Consider the following 23,158-nt stretch of genomic DNA (forward strand, 5'->3'; position numbering starts at 1 on the left):
TTCTTTGTACTAATATTCATGTGCTTTGAATTTTTTCCTTTAATATTGTAATGGATATTATGTTATTGTCAGGAAATAAGAAAAATAATGGGCAGTTAAAAATGTATTAGGCAGTTATATTTGGATTTATATATTGGTAACATATGTTGTAATATGTACTTTGATATATGTTAGCACACAAACATAGAAAAACATTACATCTTAAAAACATCATTTTATTGATAAAATATCAAAATCAGGGTTCATGTGTATATATATTGCAGAGAGTAATTTCCTGAAAGGAATATGTGTCATCAAAAACTCATTTAGAACATGCAGAATTTACGTACATGCATTTGTGTATGTCATAAAGTAGATATACTTTGTAATTGTCATAGAAAATCACAAAATGTCACTTTATTTAATTTTCAGATGCTTTGGAGCTATTTCAAGCCATGGAACAAGCCTTGATGAGGAGAAATTATCAGTATACAATAGCGATCCCCAAGAGCCCACTTCATGTGCTGTGGCAGCAGTGACACCAGCCTATGAAACAGACCTAGGTGAATCATCTGTAGGGGAGGAAACTGAGTCACAGGTAGCTGACCTACCTGGCACACAAATGGAGCTTGCCACAGAGCCAGCTGCTGTATCCAATAACCAACCACTGGAGTGTGAAGTATGCTCAAAGACATTCAAATCAAAGTGTGGACTAAGAAAACATTACAGGAAGCACTCTGGCCAATACCCATATGTATGTGACTGTGGGAAAGGGTTTTCAGAGAGACGAAAAATGAGGGAACATAAATGTAAACATACTGGAAAAGGCTTGAAGAAATGCAAGTTCTGTGGTTTGAACCCCGTACATATCGTGGCATGAAATGGCATGAACAGTCACACAGTCCGAACAAATATACTTGTGAGGAGTGTTCCAAAGTCCTAAATTCAAAAATGTCTTTAAAACAACACATGAAGGCAAATCATGAGGCAAACTTCACCTGTTCGATATGTGACAAACCATTTGGTTTGAAGTCCAGGTACAATGCACATCTTAAAGTGCACACTCAAGACAAACCCTTCAAATGCACTACATGTGGATACTCTACAAAGAGAGAATGTGATCTGACTAGGCATATTTCATTTGTACATGAGGGAAAACGGCCACATATTTGTCCCTTATGTGGAGCAGGTTTTACAACTGCTAGCAGTCTGAAAAGACACGAGTCTCGTAAATTCAGTTGTAGAGATGAAAAGTCAGAGATTTGGTCTGATGTAGATTAAATGTTCCAATAATTAGGTCCCATCCTTTTTCTCTTCTTCATCAACCCTCATATCTCCAGCAAACACCACCTCAACCTATGTAAAGGTAGAGTTATGTGAGGCATGTGCTCTGAATTTTTTTTACATGAAGTGTTGAGAGTTGACAGTGTTGTTATTTCAGTTTGTATAATTTTAGATTTCGTGTGTTCATTTTTAAAATGTTTATAACCATATTACTCAGCTGTTATGCAAGTTATTAAGTTTGAGTTTCCTTCAACTTCCAATAGCTATATTTTTTGAAAATGTGCTGGTTCCAATCCACATGTAAATTTACATTTTATGCCAAATTAGAATATGACTGGTACAGGTCAGCACACAATTCATCTTAATACCTTGTTTTTTTGTAAAATAGTCACTTTTACACGAACGTTGTTTTAATGACCTTACTGTCTAATTGGGCAGAATATTGTGTCCATGTTTATGTAAAGATAGTTCATCATCTGTTACGCATGTGTGAGATTACTATTGTTCCACGTGTTTAGAAAAAAAGGAAAATACGCAACATTCTAAGCGAAGGTGTGCTGGTTTGTGTGGATGTGTGGGGCCCACAAGCGTCATGCGCATCAGACGATCACCAATCATTAAGTAAACACCCTTTACAGTTCATCAATTCGTAAATTTGATGCTAAGATAGATTTAAATGTTGACATACTTGTGAAGTACTTTCTTAATTACGTGTATATTTACATTAAGTTGATGTAAAACTGCATGAAATTCCTACTAAAGTTCCCTCAAAAAACTTTCAAGGTGGCAATTTTCACAGGTACCAGCTGCAGTTGACACAGATTTTGTGTAGCCACTTATCATAGACAACTATCAGATCTGTTACAAGTTCATGCATTTTATAGGAATTTCATATAATTACTGTATTCTTGTAGTAATGAAAGTAATTACTCAAGTGTGTCAACATTTACATGTATCTCAGCTTCAAATTAATGGATTGCTTTACAGTAAATAAATCTGATTGCCTTCTAAACTGTATGGCTTCAACATTGTATGCAGTTTCTGCGCATAAATGGCAGCAGTAACTTTACTGTGATAGCACTTTATTGTTATAATTTATTCACAACAAATTATATATGTTATATCATGTAACTATTCAAAACAAATAATATATATTTTATTGTTCTGTAATTGGTGTGGTCTTGAGTGTATCATATGCCCTTCATAAACTCACTTGCAATGAATATTTTTTTACAACAATGAACCTATATGGCTCAGAGATGTGCAGGGATGTCACTGGGTGTGTGTGTGCGTGTACAGAAATTCTACAAACAACAAGTCATCGTTGATGACACAGTCCCCGCTTGTCTAGTGTGTTATAATCTTTGGTGTCTAGGTTACTGTATAATGACATTGGTGCAACGTGTCAGGTTGGCGACTTGCAAAATAGAGTAATCTGAGTATCACTTAATAAATGACCTGTTGGTCACATCATGTTGATCATATCATGAAATAAATTGACATACATATTTATCCCATGGTACTTCATCTTTGTGCCAAGTTGAAACAAAGTTGGTTCAGGGAAGTTTGAATTATGCTTCAAAGACATAAAATATCGCATGCATGGCTGTCAGGCCTCATATTGGATGATATTGCAAAATAATTCGACATGCGCGTGTATGCCAAAGTGCCTTGCCTTTGTGTCACATTTGAACAAAATTCATTTATGAGTGCCTGAGAAATAGCTGTGATTGGACAGACACACCGATGGACGGACGGGACTCGTCTATAAGTCCCCATCACACTGCATCAGCAGGAATTATCTTTGCACCAAGATTGAACAACATCAGTTCAGGGATGTTCCAGTTATGTTGAAAGACATGAAAAATCACATAAAAATTGCCATCTTGCGGCCATATTTGATTGTAGTGCAAAATTAATTTATGTGCACATGTATGCCATAGTGCATTGCCTATGTGCCAAGTTTGAACAAAATCGGTTCAGCAGTGTCTGAGAAACAGCTGAGGACGGACGGACGGATGGGACCCAATCTATAAGTCCCCGCCGGACTTCCTCCGCGGGGACTAAAAAACTGCAATGCACACAGTGATTATACATTGTACTTCCCTTGGTGTTTATTTCAAACTTACATCAAAATGATCATACAATCGAAAAATTAATCCAACCACTAACCACTGAAGTTTCCTTCTGTTTAAAAATAGCGTCAATGGCACTGAAGCACAACTTCATTGTGGAAGATGACTTGAAGTTTGTAAAGACACCGTTCAAATAGAAGTCAAGCAATGGTTACTTAACATTGATTTCATTTTCTTGATTTTTTTATATTTCCCTCCCTAATTTGCATATGAATGGTAACACTAACTTCATTTGCATAATATAGACTTCCCTTACCTAGCAGTACCTGGATGCTGAATATCAAAGCTCTTGTGTCAACATTTCCCTAAATATACTTTAGTCAACAAAACCACACTTTCAGCCGGCCCTAAAATCCACATACTTTACACGATCACTTTCAATTTCGTAAACTCCTATCTACTCATCTAACCTAGCATTACCTGGATATCAATATCAAAGCTCCAGTGTCAATATTTCCCAAAATATACATTTTTGACTAAAAAACACACTTTTAGCCCCCAAATCTATAAAGTGTAAATGATCACTTTCAATTTCGCTAACTTTCATCTATCTATCTATACGTACAATTTGGCAAAGTGGCATGGGTTGGCCATGAATTGTTTAAGAGAAGATGATTTTTAAAGCAATTTTATAAATTTTTCTTATTTTCCTACCTAATTTGCATATGTATGGTCACAACAACTTCATTTGCATAATGTGGACTTCCCTTACCGATCAGTACCTGGATACCAAATATCAAAGCTCTAGGGTTAATAGATCCCATCATAAACATTTTTACTAAAAACACATTTTTTTTGTCCCAAAATCCACACACTTAACCTGATCACTTTAAATTTCGCACACTTACATTAACCCATCTCTGGGTGCAACTTGGCCAAGCAGCATGGCAGGCCCATTTTCCCTTCCATAGGAAATGTTTCAAGGTGATGTCCAAGGACACACACACAAACAGACATACAGAGTGTCGCAATACTATCCCAATAGCACGACTGAAGCTGTGGTAAAAATCAGATCAGATAAGATTCTTCAGGGTAAGAGAGTTCTTTCCTGCACAAAATTACAGATATTAATGACATCGTTGATAAGTATGATGCAATTGTCCAAACTCATGTTTGTGGCTCTATTGTATTGCTTTTACCCATACGGGTAAGGGCACTCAGTCGTCCCTCATTCACTTTGTGATAGGTGCGCACACCAGTGACTCCTCGGGCTGGTTCATGTGGTCCTGATAACCCCTTCGGTTTTCTTCTTGCTGTTCTGCACCTGTCTGGGCTGTCAAATGGATGGTCCTAGGTAAGATACAGAGAGGACATGGTTACAGACATTACAACCAAATAGAATTAATGTTTTACTCTAAATTTACATTATGCATACAAGATGACGGGTTGGCCAACAAGATGAATAAAGATGACGCGTAATAATTTTGAAAAGATGACGCGTAATAATTTTGAAGGAAATTATCCACAAAATCATCTGACACATGACATGACTCTCTTGGACAAATATATTGGTAGCTCAATCTGAAAGCTCCTTTTTTCAGACTCTGTCTGACCAATAATAATAACAAGTAAGAAAAACAAGATACATATATACAGTGTTGTTTAGTACAATTCACACGATGGCCTTTTGATTACTTACAGTTACAGATATTTCAGAAATAAAAGTAGGTGGTGTCATTGGTTCATACTTTGCTTCACTCTTCATTTCTAACTGCTGATGAGGATACATGGCTGAAAATGTCAACCTTATAGGAAAGCCCCTAAAAACAATATATTGAAAACAATAATTACTATCAGTTTTCTTAGAGTAAATTATGAAGTTCAAAGATTAAAAAAGAATTATAACATGTGGCTTTGAAGTGGAGTTCTGCTGCTTTTTTCTTGGTAGATATAAAGCAATCTGGAGAGAATGTGGTTAGTACCACACTATAATAGAACCCCACGACGCATTAGTGCAAGAGTGGTGTACCGCTGGTATTGCGCGAGTGATTTGGTTGTATCCTGTGGCAGTACTTCACGAGCATTAGCGAGTGAAGTGCAGCAGGAAACAACCCAATCACGAGTGCAATGCCAGCGGTAGTCCACTCTTGCAGTATCGTGACGTGGGGTTCTGTTTTTATTACATATGTTTTACAACAATGACGAAAAATATACGAAATTTATCGAAATTATATCACGTCATTTTTATATGCAATGTCGCGTGGAACAGGTGTTCCAATATAGCGTTCAAAAACGACACCCATGTCGCTCCGATCGTGCGCGTTCAGTTTGGGAAAAATGGACTGAAAATGATCAAGCAAAACTGTCCTGTGTAATTGTAAACTGACATTAAATGCTTACAAGTGATTTTACCTAAGAACACGAAACATTTGCCAAAGAATTGCTGCAAGTTCATGCTTACCGTAAATAGTACGATCATAGACCTTAAAAACGGACGATCGAACGCACTGAATAGTTCTGGTGTGAGAACTCATTTGCATACAACTGTGTAATAATGTTTTCGGTATTTTCACTGCAAGGAAAATACGATTTTACGTGTGAGCACTAGTGCACATGTACGGCAGTACATATGTAAGAAATATTAGTTCAGGCTGTACTAAAATTGTTTAATGGGGTGAATTATTACCGCAAATTGTAACAGATCTTTGAAGATTGTCTTTATGTTTATCTTTGTCTAACTTTCATCTGTGTCACACCGCTAACAGATATGTAGTTTACATTCAATTTCCCTTGTCACACACATAAGTCAACATATAATATTGCACGTTCTTTAACAGTAACAATGTATTGCATTTTGCAGTGTTAATTCATACACACCTGTTTGGGTCATAACGCACAACCACTTCGCCACAGATCTTAGCGAAATCTGTTTCAAGATCACAGCAGTTTGGTACACCATTCTTGGTGCCAGGCATTGTCGCCATACTGGCAAATAAGCTTTCACAAAGTTGGCTGCTCACAGCTCTCTGATTGTAGGTGCGTCTTCGAACTAGCCCATACAAGATTATATCCGCATCGATACTGGCTATTGTTGACTCCCATAGTCCTTTTGGGTACCCTTGCACATACATACCAGGAGGTGGGAATTTAGACAGGTCAGTCATTGATAACAGCACATCCCTATACCTATGGGGAAAAAAACACTCTAATATGTATTCTTGGAAAGCACAAATATGCATGGCAGTATATTTATTATCTGTCTTCCTTGGCATACCTAACTGAACTAGTCATCTCTTCATGACACATTAAACCTGTAGAAATCAAATTTAGTTTCATCACAAAAGGCATTCTGTCAATAAAAGTTCATACACATGTGTGATGTATTTGTTTATGGTTTTCTTGCCAAATTCATTAACTCTTCCTTATCATTACATAGTAATAAACAACACCTGCCTAAATTTCATTCTGCATCTTTCAGTTGCTGATATTCCAGGATTATCCATTGACTCAAACCATTGTCTGATAGCATGACACATATTTGCTGAAGCTGTGTAGCCCTTTTTCTGCAATTCTGCCTCAACTTCAGATGAAAATGTGATTAATGAAAAGTCAGTACTCTGCATGTCGAGGCTATCTTCCATCATACCAAGTTTTAAACTTGTTTTATTTTCTTTGGCAACATCTAGGAAATCACTCTTTCTCGCTGAACCTATATTTCGCTTACAAAGCGCAGACCTATGTCTTGTAAGGAGATGGTGGGGATCGATCTTTCTGACAAAGAGTTCATTACGATCTTTGGAGTACTCTGGTATGTAAAACCAGTTTATAGGTTTGTTACCGTTGACTTCAGGGATAACCATATCATGTTTAATTCTTGAATCCTTTCGCCATTCAGCTACCCGTGATGGGAATTTCCAATTTGCATAGGACACAGACAATGCTAGTTTTGGATAATTTTTGCCATTTAACACCTTTAAGCAGAGCTGAGACAGTTTAATTGGTGAAAACTTCTTTGTAGTGTGTATTACAGGAACCTCTCCTGATAGGTCGAACATGCTCTTCAATCGTGTAATTAAATCCTCTTTGCAGCCAGATAATGTGACCTGATAATGTTTTTTGTCTCTCAGGTACCTCAAAACTATCTTCAATTCTGGAACTGTCAACTTAGCTAGATTGCTGCAGCTCAGTACATTCTTGGAGGTACTCAGCATTTTTGTCACACCATTTATTGGTTTGATCCCTTAGCATTGATAACATGTTGCGAATGTCACCAGATTCAAGTATGCAGTTACTGTTAGAATTTGCACTACTAGCCGTTTCAATATTGTCTCCGTTGTCCACGTTATCATTATCCACATCTACATCCTCCCCTTGTAAATTGCTATTTTCTACTGTAGCATCATCAATTACTTCTGATGTGTCTTCATTCATAATACTGTCATTCAGCTGTTGCATGTTTTCTACTTGTGTCCATGTTTCATGTTCTATTGATATGACATTTTCAGGAAGATCTTCTACTATTTGATGTATCACATTTTCACCATTTTCTTGGCATTCCATACTGTTTTCAACAGGTTGCTTTTTTTTTAAGAACTTGAATGCTGTTTGAGGGAGGTTACATTAGTTTTGTGTCCAAGATTCACAGTGTTAACTCCTCTGCCAATTGTCTGATAGGTGACATCACTTACTTCAGAGACACAGTTTGCAGTTTTCATTTCTGCCAAAAGCTGGGGTTTTGTCATAGCACAAACCTCCTTCCAGAACAGTTTCTGTAGCTGTACGATTGTCTGTGGCTTTCCATCCTTACTGGTCTGCAATAATGGTGCATACTGGCCATCAAAACTCTGAACTGGACAGTGCACTCCTTTCTCATGACAATAACTGAGGACATCTTCCAGAATGTTCCTAACAACACTGCTTGGTAGACTGTAGCCTTTTAGGAAGTAACATATTGGTGCTCCGTAGGCAATATCTGCAGACCACAGTCTACTGTGTTACAGGCGACAAATGCTATCACTTCTGTGGCCTTCTTTCGAGACAACTGGTAATGTTGCTTCAGGTAATAAATGACCTCATCCAAGGTATAGGAATATTCAATGATGACATTGATTCGGAGTCTATGTCAACAGTAACATTTTCATGGTAAATACAGGTCACATAAGGATCTGATTCAGTAACTTCAATAACACCATTTCATCATTAGAATCACCATACAAACAGGAGTGCCACAGATGATACTTCAACGATAACTTGGCAAGTTTTGGGAATATTGACTCTGATCATTTTATTTATGGCTTTTGCTGTGGAGGAGAGTCTTGATGGACATCTTGTATTATCACCTCCATAGACAGCATTCAATTCTTGCTCTACGAGTGCCCACACTTGTTCATCTCGTTCAACTCTGAATACTTTTGTGGTTTCTTCCGTCCACACACAAAACATACACCACTGGAGATTAGGTGTGCTTCTAATATGTGCTTGGACTTGCAGGTAATAACGTGGAGGTATCATGTTTGGTATCCTTCCATTTTTGGGACATTTACACTCCACTCCAGCCTCATCACTGTGGGTTACATTATTGTATAGGTAGCCATCAGGTGATATAATTATGTCCACATTGCCCACCCGAACTTTAAATGCTCCTACCTCTAGTAAGCAACATTCAGGGTAAAATACAGGAATAACTTTGCTTACTATGGTGCTCAGTGCACATATCTCGTGTTTCGTACCCCAATCCATGGCTTCTTGGACATTTGATGGTGTTGCTGGCCTATCAAAGCCCAGAACTGTTTGTTGGTAGTGTTCTTTCTGGGCTTTTAGGCCAGCACACCCAAGGGCATTGTACAAAGTGCTGGCGGTCACCTTTACCTCGCTTCTGGCCTTGAACCAAAAGGTTGATCTTTGCTTGACAAATCGAAGGCCCATATTTATTATCTCCTTTGAAAACTGCTCTAGCAGTGGCACTTCAGACCTTGACAATAAGTCAATATCCTGTAATGAATGGTATCGCCAATACTCAGAGATATTTACTACTGACAAATTTGGCAATGAGCCTTGGCCTTTTATCATCTTGACACAAATCTCAGCAAGCTCTTCTCTTAATCTATCACCAGTTGCATCAAGTTCCTTCAGCTCAATTATATTAGCTGTCACCAAACTTATCGGATACTGATACTTAGATGAAGTAGCAGAAGAGTCTTGAGCTGCACGAGACTTTAACTTCTCCAATGCATATGTCTTCTTTCCCAAAGTTTCACGAGTAAGGGCTTTCTTTACTGTAAGGTGTGTCAGCAGCTTTCTCAATTTATCGAGAATAGATTTCATTTGGTCCAGAGATTTGGCATTACGTTCACTACAAATAAGCTGCTTGATACTATTCACATCTTGTAGCTCTGTAACATGCACTGCCTTTTGTTCAGCAGGAGTCAAACCATCCACTTCATTTTCTCTTCCAAGCAGATTAATGTCACCTTTGTCACTCTTAATCCTGGAGATACTTTCTTACCATCAAATGCAATACAAATACTTGTATCTTTATTGGCAGCAGCAATCTTGTCAACAACCTGGTGGCAGATACCAGGGGCAATAACGTTTGGCCATTCACCTTCATATGGGTCAAACATCTTTAAAACACCCTCATTAGGTATGGAAAATATATTATTGGCTTCAGCACCAGCAAAACTACCCCTGTCACTTTTACCAAGTAGAAGGGATCCAGCATGTTTCCATCCACTCAGAAACCGTAGGGGAGCTGCGCCAAATTTATTGAGGAAGGTCTTCCAAAACAATTTTGAAAGAAAGCTATACCGCATCTCTGTCAAGGACGTTGCATTCAAGGCCTTCAGCGTATCAATAAATATTGCATAGGTGAGACTGTCTGCTTGTAACTGGCCATTCGAAAGTGATATCAATAACTCCTTCAAAATATCACCTGTTTCACACGTTTGTAAGACTTTTGTATATTCTGGCATTATCTTCTCAATGACTTCAGTAATGTTGTTACCATCTTCAGTTTCTTTATCAGAATCTACAACTTCATCTTTTCTACTGCTGACAGTATCAGGACCTGCAAAGATGTCTGTATTTTTCTTGAAGGTCAAGTCTCCTTCAGATTCAACAGAGGGTGAAGTTTCAACTTGAACATCTTTGCCAACTATATCTGTATCTCTATTATGCAGTGTATCATCAGGTACATTTAACTCATTGTTAGACTTTGTATCATGAATCTTGGTGAGACCAAATCCACATTTGTCACAGACCTGTCCATCACCAATATGGGAATGAGTGTGGCTACGATTAATGCCACTGTCTGACTTATTTTCTCCATATGATCCACATCGGTGGCAAAGTTCATACGCTACAAGGACAGAGTGATTACAGGTCGAACCATTACCCCCATTGTATTTGGCAATCTATTGATATTTCCACAGCTGAAACACAGTATCCCATAAATATTATCAACCTCATTCACTTCTGGTAGCTTTATAGATGTATTACACCACTTGCATGTTATGTCAGACGAGCCCAGACTTGTATTTTCCTGATTTGCCTCTCTTCTTGTTGCATTTTCTCCTTACTTGGTGTACTGTGGAATAATGGTGGTGGTAACTCCAAGGACTCATCACCTGTGAATATATTTGAGAATGAATCTATTTAAGTTTCACAAACTTTGGTTATCCTTTTCATCAAAATTAATGTCAGAGAATATAAAGTACATGTACTATAATATTATGAGGCATGACCACACAATATAAAAGTGCAGTGAGAATTGTATGGCATTAATATCTGAAAAAAAAATAGTGTCATCACATTCTGCATGTAGCTCCAATTTGTTACTTGTGGTGTATATTGCCGTTGCCTAAATATCAAGATTGATCTGTGGACAACATCATAGTCTTAAGTTACATATATACCTTTTTAGCCAAGTTTATACAGTGTAATGTACTTTCTTAAAGCATGGTGGTTGTCAGTTACTAGGCATGTGTGTGTGTGCTTGAGTTCAACCGAATGGATATCTTTTGCATAGCTACATATATACAACACAATGTTTCTTCACTTTGTTCAAGATGGCTGGCATAATAAGAAGACCTTTGGACAGAGATAAGTGCATGGGTGGAGACCAAACAAAGTTGCACTTACTTGTAGATATGGGCATGACAATTGGAAGACAATGAAATTTATTTTGAAAATTTTCTACCAAAATAATTGTGTGTGATTTTTTACACCTCAAACTTACACATATTGTAAAGTTTCAAATTATGATAAATGCTATGACATAATGTTATTTACCTCCATCGACAGGCTCAGCTTCATCAGTTGTGTGTGCAATGTTTCCCTCTCCACTTCTTTTTTTTTCCCTTTCCTATCTAGGGTCAAAAATAATCTTGAGCGCTTTCTCTTTGGTGGCATTATCAAATATTGATGATGATGCAGTTAGACAAAAATTCTGAATAAAAAATAAATATCAAAATACATTATCAAAAAAAAAAGAAATAAATCAGATAAACTTGTATAGCAATGATTAAGGAACTAAGTTCTTACTGCAGACTTTTTTATGGTTGTAACACAAGTGGAATAAATGTCAATAATTATTGAATGACCACGGAAGGTTTAATAGAATGAACGCCAAACTCACTCACTTGAAACTGACATGACAATTCGCTGATTACTGTAATGTTTGAATTGTCACTTGACAATGCAACTTGATACATATTTTGATATCCATAAAAGTAAACGAGGTTTCGTAGTTTACGAAAATCTACATATAACTAGTCCTGCTTATACAATATGAACGTACGACACTCAATGTGCAACGATTAGTCGGATCACTACACAGACCTGCATGCATTCTGCACGCCATTCACTTGTATGGTGTTAGGTCTTATCTGTCGGAGTAGCGGCCATTATTCACGAACTCTTTGCAAAATAATTGAAAGCGATAAAAATTACTTGGCATACTAGTTCTTATCCCGATTCCCCGCAGAATACACATCATACGGAAGTGTAAAATTGGTCTAGAACGTAGAAACGGACGAAAATCCTTACCTCTCGGGCGCTCCGTACACTCAGCATTACTGGGTCGCCATCTTGAAACGTCATATATCAATGACGTACTAGTCCAGTCAAAATAGGGTTAGACCCACCACAAATTGCAACAGAATTTTTTTCTTCAGAATGCATTTCAGAGAGGTACCCAGAACAACATATTAAAAGTTTACTCGAATCCACCTTGGGGAAATATGTCTAATTTGCATAAATCAAATATGGCGGCCAACCATCCAACAAAATAACATGATTTGTTATATATCACATGTTAAACAAGCTATTTCAGTAATTTCAAAGTCTGACACTAGTAATTTGGCCCAGGGAATTATTTTGGAGGTATAGTGTTCCTTATAGGTACTTTATTAATTTGCATAATTCCAATATGGCGGTCAACATTCCTACAAAAGACATTTTCGGTCATATACCACGTATTAAACAAACTATTTCAGTGATTTTAAAGTTAAAAGTATATTTCTTTGGCATGGACAAACGATTTTCGAGATGCTATGATTTGCATAGGTAATTTGTTAATTTGCATAAATCCAATATGGTGGCCAACATTCCTACAAAGGACATTGTCGGTCATACACCACGCATTAAACAAGCTATTTCTTTGATTTTAAAGTTTTAATATTTTTCTTGGGTATGAAGAAACACTTTTAGTGGCTCAATTTTTACAAAGGCCCTTTGATAATTTGCATAAATTAAATATGGCTGCCATATTAATGCCCCATGGCTTAATAGCTTCTAATATAAATAACGGTTTTGGTATAGTTTTTAGCACTAGGAAACTATCAAGAAGAAACTGTTAAATCCTTGGACATTCATTTTTAAAATTTTTTGATTTTTCTGTATATGACGACCGTTAATGTTAATGAATGTTAGTCTTCTGAATGATATATTCTCTTTTTAAATATAACATTGAATTCATCTGTGTGTGGCATTTTCGTAATTTGTAAGGGTGTTTAACACTCTACAGTGTCAAAGCATGTTATCTGTAATGTTTACTGTTAAAAAAGGGGTGTTCAAAATCTTTAGTTTTTAATTTAGAATTAGACTGAACCCCCTTCTTATGGATGGGTGCATCTTTATAAGATCCCTTCGATGATTGGCATCACACATATCAGCAAAATACAACGAACACAACAAAGCTAAAAAACACAACAAAGCTAAAAAAACAGAAAAAATGATATGACCGAAATAAAAAGTGTCGTAATACACACAAATTGAAACTTAGCACTATTGCAAACAATGTCAGACTCATAAAAACTTTCTGGACACACAAACTCAAAAAATCTGAAAACTCATGCTTTAGCAAAGACTTACAATTAATCTAAACAAAGAATCCAACTATTACACAATACAAAGAGTACATCTTGAGTCATTTTGCAAGTGTCATTTTTCCAGATGTACATGTTTGTATCGTGTAACAGTTGGATTCTGTTGGGCTAATGAGTTGCTTGAATTAATTTAAGTCTTTGCTAAGCATGCAATTTTCAATTTTTGTGAGTTTGTGTGTTGATCAAGTTTTAAGAGTCTGACATTTTTGCATCAGCGCTAAGTTTTAATTTGTCTGTATTGTGGCATGTGTTTATTTTTGGTCACATTATTTTTGCGTTGTTTATTATCTTTGTTGTGTTTATTGTATTTTTGCTGATAATGTGATGACTTCTTGCCTATCATCTAGAGGGATGTACCAAAGATGCACTCGTCCATAAGAACGGGGTTCAATCTAAATTAGAAACTAAAGATTTTGTCCACGACTTTTTTAAAACAGTAAACATTAAAGATTACATGTTTTAACACTGTAGAGTATAAAGCGCATTTAAAATCACAAATAATGCCGTACACAGATGAATCCAATGTTATATTCAGAAAGAGATTATTAGATGACTAACAATCATTAACGGTTGTCATATTTAGAAAAATCACAAATAATTAAAATTGCATGACTTTCTTACAACTCAATAGTAAACGCACATCAACATATTATACGTATTTTAATCCTTTCGGAAGTCATATATGTAAGTCTACCAAATTTGCTTTAACATTCTTTTCAAAATACAATATATTTATGGGGTATTTTAACGAATTCAGGTATCACAGACACCTATTAAACTAAACTTACTTTTATTTGTAAATGGATCGTTATTGTATGTAAATTTATTGTATATTTTCTACATTTTTAAAAATAAATGTCCAAGGACTTAATATGGAGCTGCATGTTGCCAACACAGTTTGTTTCGAAGGAATATTTCTCATATAAGATGACAAGGAAACCCTTACAAACTATTTTATGAAATGTAATATTTCACTTGAAACAAGAGTATATCCTCATTCTAAAATGGCATGGGCTGAACGACTGACACTAAAAGTGCTTAAAATCATGGTTAGCAAAATAAAAATACCTCTAATTCAAAATGTAAGAATTTTATTGCAAAACAAAATAGTTGTTTTGTTATATAGCATTTAAAAACATAATGTGAAAATTTCAGAAAATATGACCCAGCCAGAACAGAGTTATATTCTTTGGAAATCTTGAAATTCGGATAAAAGGGAAGCAGGAATTCGGGTGATTTGCATACATTAACCCTTCTATATCATGCAACTTACGACTGCTTGCCAAGCTAAAAGGCGAACCTAACCAATTTTTAATCTTGGGTTAACAAATTAATAAAAATTGGAAGAATATTTGCAAAATACAGTGCGTTGGGTGCAGTGCCCTCTTGACAGTTTTTTCTTGATATTCCTATTCCTAAACACTCTACCATAACCTTATTTATATTTGAAGCTATTTGGGCATTAATTTGGCAGCCATATTTAATTTCTGAAAATCATCAAAGTGTCTTTTAAAAACATTGAACCACAAAAGGTGTTTCTTCATGCTCAAGAAATATAATTAAACTTCAAAATGGCTGAAATAGATTGTTCAATACATTTTATGACAGAAAATTTCTTTTGTATTGGATTTATGCAAATTAACGAAGTGCCAACGCAAATCATTGCACCTCAAACATCATTTGACCATGCCAAAGAAATATACTTTTAACTTTGAAATCACAGAAATAGCTTGTTTAACCCTTTGACTGCTGTAATTTTTTACACCAAAATTTTAATGCGATATTTTACCAATTTCTGTGAACATTTCTGTACGTTTTTTCATAATTTTGGACCAAATGGATATCGTTTTTCAGCAGCTACAGATTTTAATCAAAATTTTGGCAAAAAGCAGAAAAATTGACTGTGGTACATTTTATAAAGTTGACAAAAATAGACTTTGGCGCCCAAAGGGTTAATACATGGTATATGACAAAAAATGTCTTTTGTAGGTATGTTGGCAACCCTATTGGAGTTATGCAAATTAACGAAGTACCTAAGCAAATCATCGCATCTCGAAAATTGTTTGTCCATGCCAAAGATATACACTTTTAACTTCGAAATCACAGAAATGGCTTGTTTACCCTTTGACTGCTGTAATTTTTTACACCAAAATTTTAATGCAATATTTTACCAATTTCTGTGAACTTTTCTGTACGTTTTTTTCATAATTTTGGACCAAATGGATATCATTTTTCAGCAGCTACATATTTTTATCAAAATTATGGCAAAAAGCAGAAAAGTTGACTGTGGTACATTTTATAAAGTTGACAAAAATAGACTTTGGTGCCAAAAGGGTTAATACGTGGTATATGACACAAAATGTCTTTTGTAGGTATGTTGGCCACCATATTGGAATTATGCAAATTAACAAATTACCTATGCAAATCATAGTATCTCGAAAATTGTTTGTCCATGCCTAAGAAATATACCTTTAACTTTAAAATCACTGAAATAGCTTGTTTAGTACGTGGTATATGACCGAAAATGTCTTTTGTAGGAATGTTGCCGCCATATTGGAATTATGCAAATTAACGAGGTGCCTATATGAAACATTATACCTCCAAAATGATTCCTGAGCCTAATAACTAGTGTCAGACTTTGAAATAACTGAAATAGTTTGTTTAATATGTGATATATAGCCAATTATGTTATTTTGTTGGATGGTTGGCCGCCATATTTGATTTATGCAAATTAGACATATTTCCCCAAGGTGGATTCGAGTAAACTTTTAATATGTTGTTCTGGGTACCTCATTAAAATGCATTCTGAAGAAAAAAATTCTGTTGCAATTTGTGGTGGGTTAGTGCCAAAATCTCGTAGATTGACTGGACTATACGGTATCTGTGCTGGCGCTTTCCTGTCTCGTGGCTAAGCTTTTGCATGCGCGGCTTATGGACATTATCACACCGCTTGAGTTTCTATTGCGCGGTTTGGCTTATTGTTTCGTCTCTAGGCTTCTTACCTACCCCTGAAGCTGACTGTCGTGATGTGGTCATGCAGAATAAGTGAGCATGCGCGGTTGCTTCTCTCATTTCGATAATGACTTAAAGTGTGCGCTGTATATAGTAGACAAGTCTGATTCAATCACATCACAAAGATTACTTTGGCGAGGAAAATGGCGGATGATAACAAACGGCAATAAAACAAGGTGAAACCGTTGAAGCAAATCCTTAAATCACATTTATTTATAATAATTATTTCCCTCTCCGGCAAAGGTCAAACGACACAGGTCAAAACTACACATCTTACAGACTGACCTTGCGTGGCATACTTTTGCCTCAATGTGTCAGGCCACCTCAAGTGGAAAATTCCGTGAGATTCCCATAAAATTTGCGTTTTCGATATTAATTCTCCCGTTTTAGCAAGGCGTTTCTGTCTGTCCACAAATTGTCCAGACACGTTCAATGATTTCGGCGCCAAAGATAAAAGTAACAAAATATGACCAGCTACGGAATAATTTTCCATATATCCGTGTATGTCCTTCCGTGGGTGTATCCCAGAGCTGTAAGTGTATGAGCTTTTATACACTGTCTAGAAGATTGATGTGATACAGTATATATCACGGCTATACGTATAGTGCGGCATTTCAGTGATGGTTGTGGATCATAAAAATAGTTTTCGTTCATTTTTTCCTTTCTCAGAATTCATAACAGTCACACCAGTCTTGTAAATACTTTTCGTCTTTAAGCAAAATTTACACACATCTCACATATCTTGTTATAAAAAGTGGACTTAGATAGGCCTACCTAATTCAGAAATGTATTCTACCATAGCTGCGTCACCACTTCTCTTATGTAATTTACTTTTCTTTGTAATCTTTATATGCATTTCCTCTCAACGAAACACTCCATATACTTTAAGTTTAGTATTGATGCGTTTTACAGCCCAGCAACAGCCATATTTATAATTTTATTGATCTCCTTAAACTTTTCATACACGACACCCATTGACTCTGTGTTTTAAAAGAAATCCTAGGATTGTCTTTCCAAACAGTAACGTTCTCATTGAACTTGTCATATGGTTCTAAAGAACTTTGTTTTCCGAACCACATTACAATTTTATACACCGTGGCATTTTATATAATAATTGTGCTGCAGTTGTACATTTAAACAGAAAGTCTTGTTAGACATGCCTCATACTAAAGAACACGATTGGATCTAAGTTGGGGTAATTGGATCTTCATATTTTTCAAATTTCTCAAAAGTGTTAGGTGCCCTATAGCTGAATGTTGCAATATTACAGATTACTCATAAAAACAAGTGAATAACTTAAAAAGAAAAAGGATGAAGTTACATTTGCAGATTAAATCGACACTACTTAACCATCCAATTATCCCAAATTAGTTCCAATCGTGTTGAAATGAACTGCCCCTTTTCATTTTAATAAATTCTTACCATTAAGACTATCTACTTTTCAAACACGTTTTTTTTTTCAGTTTGAAATGTCATATATTTTTTCTAAATGTTCTTCTCCTCACTAGGTCTTCCCAAAATATTCTACAAGCAAAACGTTTTTTCAGTTTTTTCATCAAAAAATATAATAAATATCTTTACAAGAAAACACCTACCGTTTCGCTTTTCCATAACCAAATATCAAAGCTTACGAATGGTCATTTTGATCACTCATAGCTGAAACAATCGAACTACTTTCTTTGGCATTTCAAAATACTGAACGAATTAATGCGTAGGCGAATGAGATGAACGTCTCTAAAACATATGAAACATGGCTTTTATATTTGGCACGACAGAATAACACTTGGGTCCACACTAGGGGTGCTTGGCGACAATACCGGTACAATTCAACACCATCCTAGGGGACATGTTTGTAGTCATTCATCACAAAAGGCACCCCAGACAAGTACTGATTAGCACCATAAGGAAATCGGCTTCACTGTTCTTAAGGTGTCCACCGAGAAAAAATTGTATGAAGTACAAGACATGTTGATGCATGGCATCCATTGTATGTTAATATATTTGCATAATGTTCATGCAAATGGAGATCCTTTGGTTTCCTCCACGAGAATTACAGCTGCATTAGGGCCTTATTGTAACTTTTTACTATGTTTTATATAATTTTCGTTCTCTTTATCTATCTACCTACCTATCTATCTATCTATCTATCTATCTATCTATCTATCTATCTATCTATCTATCTATCTGTCTACCTATCCATCTCTCTATCTTTCCATATATCTTTATCTATCTTTCCATACATCTGTATCTATCTATCTATCTATCTATCTATCTATCTATCTATCTATCTATCTATCTATCTTATCTCTATATATATATATATATATATATATATATATATTAATTTCTTGTTCTATTCCCAAACCCATGTAAGCATATGTGCGTAGGGTGTCAGATGATGTTGTTGTCAAATGCATTTAAATCCGGATTTGAATTCAACATTGTCCTGTACACAATGCGATGCGCAGGCAAGGCTAATATTTTCAAATGTTACAGATGATGTGTCTTTGAGGTAGTTTTCGCCTAGAAAGTAAAAACCTTAAACCTTGGCTCAAACTTGCCTCAAGCAAACTTTCAACCATTTTCCTTCAAAATCAAGAATAAAATCGGGGCCACCATGAAAACGTTGGTACCAGAGAAACGAATTACCCGATATTTACCGATATTTGAAATTCGAAAATGGCCGCCATCCTTGTGTTATCCCTATGAGAAAAATAAATTTCCCGATTCTACAAAACTAAGCCAGTGAAAACTGTATTTACCCCATAAGCTTTACAAAATGAGTCCCACAAGTGATAGGCCAAAAAACTATTGAAAACGTTTGAGGGTCCGAATATCTGTCCCAAATATTCTGCTTCAGTCTTCTCACCTTCGGCATATCTCTTTCGACAGGAAAAAAGAATTGAAACTCGCACATCGGAATGATATATGATGTATGAGATCGGTAGATTTATTGCTATCAAATAACATGAGATATCGATATGTTTCTTTAAATCACCTCCTGGGCTTTACAGCAGTGGATATTAACATCTCTTTCAGAACTTGAAGAATGAAAAATCGAGTCGGATTTGATTTGTGGCCAGGAACGTTCGGTGCAGACACCTGTTACATCGTCTGAATATCCGATGAGACGACACATCAATAAACATCTGCTCGCGCTGCAGGCTTTGAGAAACTGAGCTCATCTTAATGAGGTGTGGTGTCTTGGCAACCATTGTGAGATATATGTGACTCTATACAGCAAACGTCAGTCAAGTGTGTTATGTAGGTCATTTCCCCCACACTCATCATGACCTGAGTTCAATTGGTCTAGAGCATTCTCAAGGTCACTGCCCTTGATGACCTCACAACCTTGAATTCAATTAGTCATGTTTGGAATGTTCTGGAAAGTTGATTAGTTGTGTAAGGGAGATAATTTTAGAACAGTAATTAGCATGTCAATAAAAGTTCTAGATTGTTCTTATATGCCTTTATAAAAGGGACGTGCACAGCTTCCAGTCAGACTTTTGGGATCGTGTCTCTTGTGTGTTACTATAAACTCCAGCAGTAGTCATTCTCAAGACTTTTCAAGACCTTCACTGTCAACGCTGGATTTATACTGTGGACTTTGTGCAGCTGCAAGCCTGCAAGGACTGTTCATTCATTCAACTGACTGTTACAACTCTGAGACTGGAGCTTTGCCGTCCCAGCTGAGATAAGTAGTCTGTACACTTTTAAAGCTTGTACTCTATCCCTGACTTAGCAATTAGTTTTATTTTCGTAATAAATTTTTTTAAACGTTAACTGCTGAGTTCACCCTTTTGTTCGTTTTCTCTGCACGTAACAAATTGGGGGCTCGTCCGGGAGACGAATATTTTGAGCCGTTTGAAACATTTTGACAGCCTTTTCAAAACTACTGTATACTGTGAACTCAGCGAAATTCAATCATGGCGGAATTCAAGCCAGACGAATTTATGGATGACCTTGATCAGGACACATTTAATTCCCTCAGAAAAGACAACCTCATAGCACTGGCAAATTTCCTTAAAGTAGATGTCAAAAGATCTATGCGCAAGCGAGAAATTCAGTTCAAGATTGCAAAACATTTAGTTAATTCTGGCCATTTTGAGGAGTCTGCCTTAAAAGATTATGAGCCTGAGTCTTCCTTCGAACTCAAAAAATTAGAATTAGAAATACAGGCAGATTTGGAGCTTAAGAAATTGGAATTAGAAAAGGAAAAATTGCAAATGGAAGAAAGGGAAAGGCAGGAAAAATTACAAATGAAAGACAAAGAATTACAAATGAAAGACAAAGAATTACAAATGGAAGAAAGACAGAGAGAAAAAGAATTGCGATTAGAAGAACAGCGATTGCAGGTAGAAATAAAACGTTTAGAGCTTGGACAGTCAGGAAAATTCTTCCCTTCGGACAAGTTTGACATCACTAAGCATTTCAGGTTAGTTCCCCCTTTCAAAGAAAAGGATGTTGATAAATATTTCCTTCATTTTGAGAAAATTGCTCAGAGTCTGAATTGGCCTAAGGAGTCCTGGTCTATGCTTTTGCAGAGTGCTTTGGTGGGTAAAGCCAGAGAAATTTACATTCAGTTGTCAGTAGAGCAGGCTTCAAATTATGATTCTGTGAAGGAATTAATTCTCAAGGGCTATGAGTTGGTGCCTGAAGCTTACCGTCAGAAATTTAGGGATTGTGAGAAGGTGAAGGATCAAACTTATGTTGAATTTGCTCGAACAAAAGAACAACTGTTTGATCGTTGGTGCTCTTCTGAAAAGGTCAGTCAGAATTATGACAAATTACGACAGCTTGTTTTGATTGAAGAATTTAAGAGGTGCATTCGGAGTGACATCAAGACGTTTATCAATGAACAAAAGGCAGATACATTGGAGGTTGCTGCACGTTTGGCCGATGATTATTCATTGACCCACAAATCTTCATTTCTCAGCAAACCATCCCAGTCCTTTTCATACAGAAACAATGCAGGTAAATTTAACTCCTCCTTTTCATCCAAGAATTTTTCAAAGGAGAGTAGAAAATCAAATGACAACAGTTCACAGAGTTCAAGTAACACTCCCACATCATCAGATCCCAAGTCTCAATCTCCTTCTGACAAACAGTTTGGTACACTTTCTTGTAATTATTGTAAGAAAGACGGCCATTTAATGTCAGATTGTTTCAAATTGAAAAGAAAACGTGAAGGTCAAAGTGGTCAAAGTGGATCTAAGCCCACCGGCTTTATTTCTTCATCAACTCGATTAGAGTCTAATAATGTGTGCAACACATTGTCTGAGGTTAAACCCCTCTCATCCCCAATTAATGAGGTCAAGGTCAATTCTTCTCAAGATAGCATTATGGGTATTTTTGAACCATTTATTCATAATGGTTTTATATCACTTTCTAGTGATTTTTCTTCCGCTACCCCTGTCAAAATTCTAAGAGATACAGGGGCTTCCCAGTCTCTTTTGTTGGCAGATACCCTGCCGTTTTCTGAAAAGTCATTTTCAGGTTCTAAAGTTCTCATTAAGGGGGTAGATTGCAATGACTTTATTCCTGTTCCTCCATAATGTCTATTTGTCTTCAGACTTTGTTACTGGACCTGTGACTTTAGGTATTAGGCCTTTTTTGCCTTTTGAAGGGATTCACCTTCTTCTTGGAAACGACCTTGCTGGGGACAAGGTCATTACTAATCCACTTGTGACTGATAATCCTAGTTTAGATCAGAATCCAGAGCCAATAGAGGAAGAAATTCCCGGGTTTTTCCTTCATGTGCCATTACTCGAGCCATGTCAAAGAAAACTTCTGAGAATCAAAATACTCTCAAAAATAATGTCACAGATGTTGACTTAAAAGACACCTTTCTCAGTCAGGTGTTTGACACGGATCATTCCGTTATCCCTCGTGGATTTGAAACTTCCAGTAAAACTTCTGCTGACCAAAGTCAGACATTTTCTAGATCCAAATCTCATTGCAGAACAACACAAAGACCCAGATATTTTGTCTTTGTTTGACAGGGTAGATGATGAAGGTAAAACTTCAGATAGCTCTGTTTCCTATTATACAAAATCTGGTATTCTCATGCGTAAATGGAGACCTCCAGATGTTTTGGTTGATGACGATTGGGCTATAAAACATCAAATTGTGGTTCCAAAGCCCTATCGTGCTGAAATATTGCGCCTGGCCCATGAAACCCCCTGGGCTGGTCATTGGGAGTAAGGAAAACTTATCATAAAATTCTCAGTCACTTTTATTGGCCTAATCTCAGGCAGGATGTAGCACATTTCTGTAAAACTTGTCACACATGTCAAATGGTAGGAAAGCCAAATCAGACCATTCCAAAGGCCCTTTACAGCCAATTCCTGCATTTCAAGAACCATTTAGTAGGATACTAATAGACTGTGTTGGGCCCCTACCAAAAACAAGATCAGGAAATGA

At 36.4% G+C, this 23,158-nt stretch overlaps 1 protein-coding gene across 2 annotated transcripts; it reads right to left on the minus strand.

The window, feature by feature from the left end:
- Nucleotides 1-3,352: 3,352 nt before the first annotated feature.
- Nucleotides 3,353-8,571, minus strand: LOC139147841 (uncharacterized). Of its 2 annotated transcripts, XM_070719052.1 has the most exons (4): nt 6,792-8,571; nt 6,216-6,524; nt 5,038-5,158; nt 3,353-4,688 (listed from the first exon to the last, which is right to left on the minus strand). In XM_070719052.1, the coding sequence occupies exons 1-4, from the start codon at nt 7,547-7,549 to the stop codon at nt 4,506-4,508; spliced, it is 1,371 nt and encodes a 456-aa protein (XP_070575153.1). In that variant the 5' UTR covers nt 7,550-8,571; the 3' UTR covers nt 3,353-4,505. The 2 variants fall into 2 exon arrangements, with proteins under 2 accessions (XP_070575153.1, XP_070575154.1); XM_070719053.1 differs by lacking the exons at nt 3,353-4,688; nt 5,038-5,158 and adding an exon at nt 5,783-5,910 and having other exon boundaries at nt 6,792-8,344.
- Nucleotides 8,572-23,158: the final 14,587 nt, after the last annotated feature.

This window comes from Ptychodera flava, chromosome 13 (assembly GCF_041260155.1).
Source record: "Ptychodera flava strain L36383 chromosome 13, AS_Pfla_20210202, whole genome shotgun sequence".
NCBI classification, from domain to species: domain Eukaryota; kingdom Metazoa; phylum Hemichordata; class Enteropneusta; family Ptychoderidae; genus Ptychodera; species Ptychodera flava.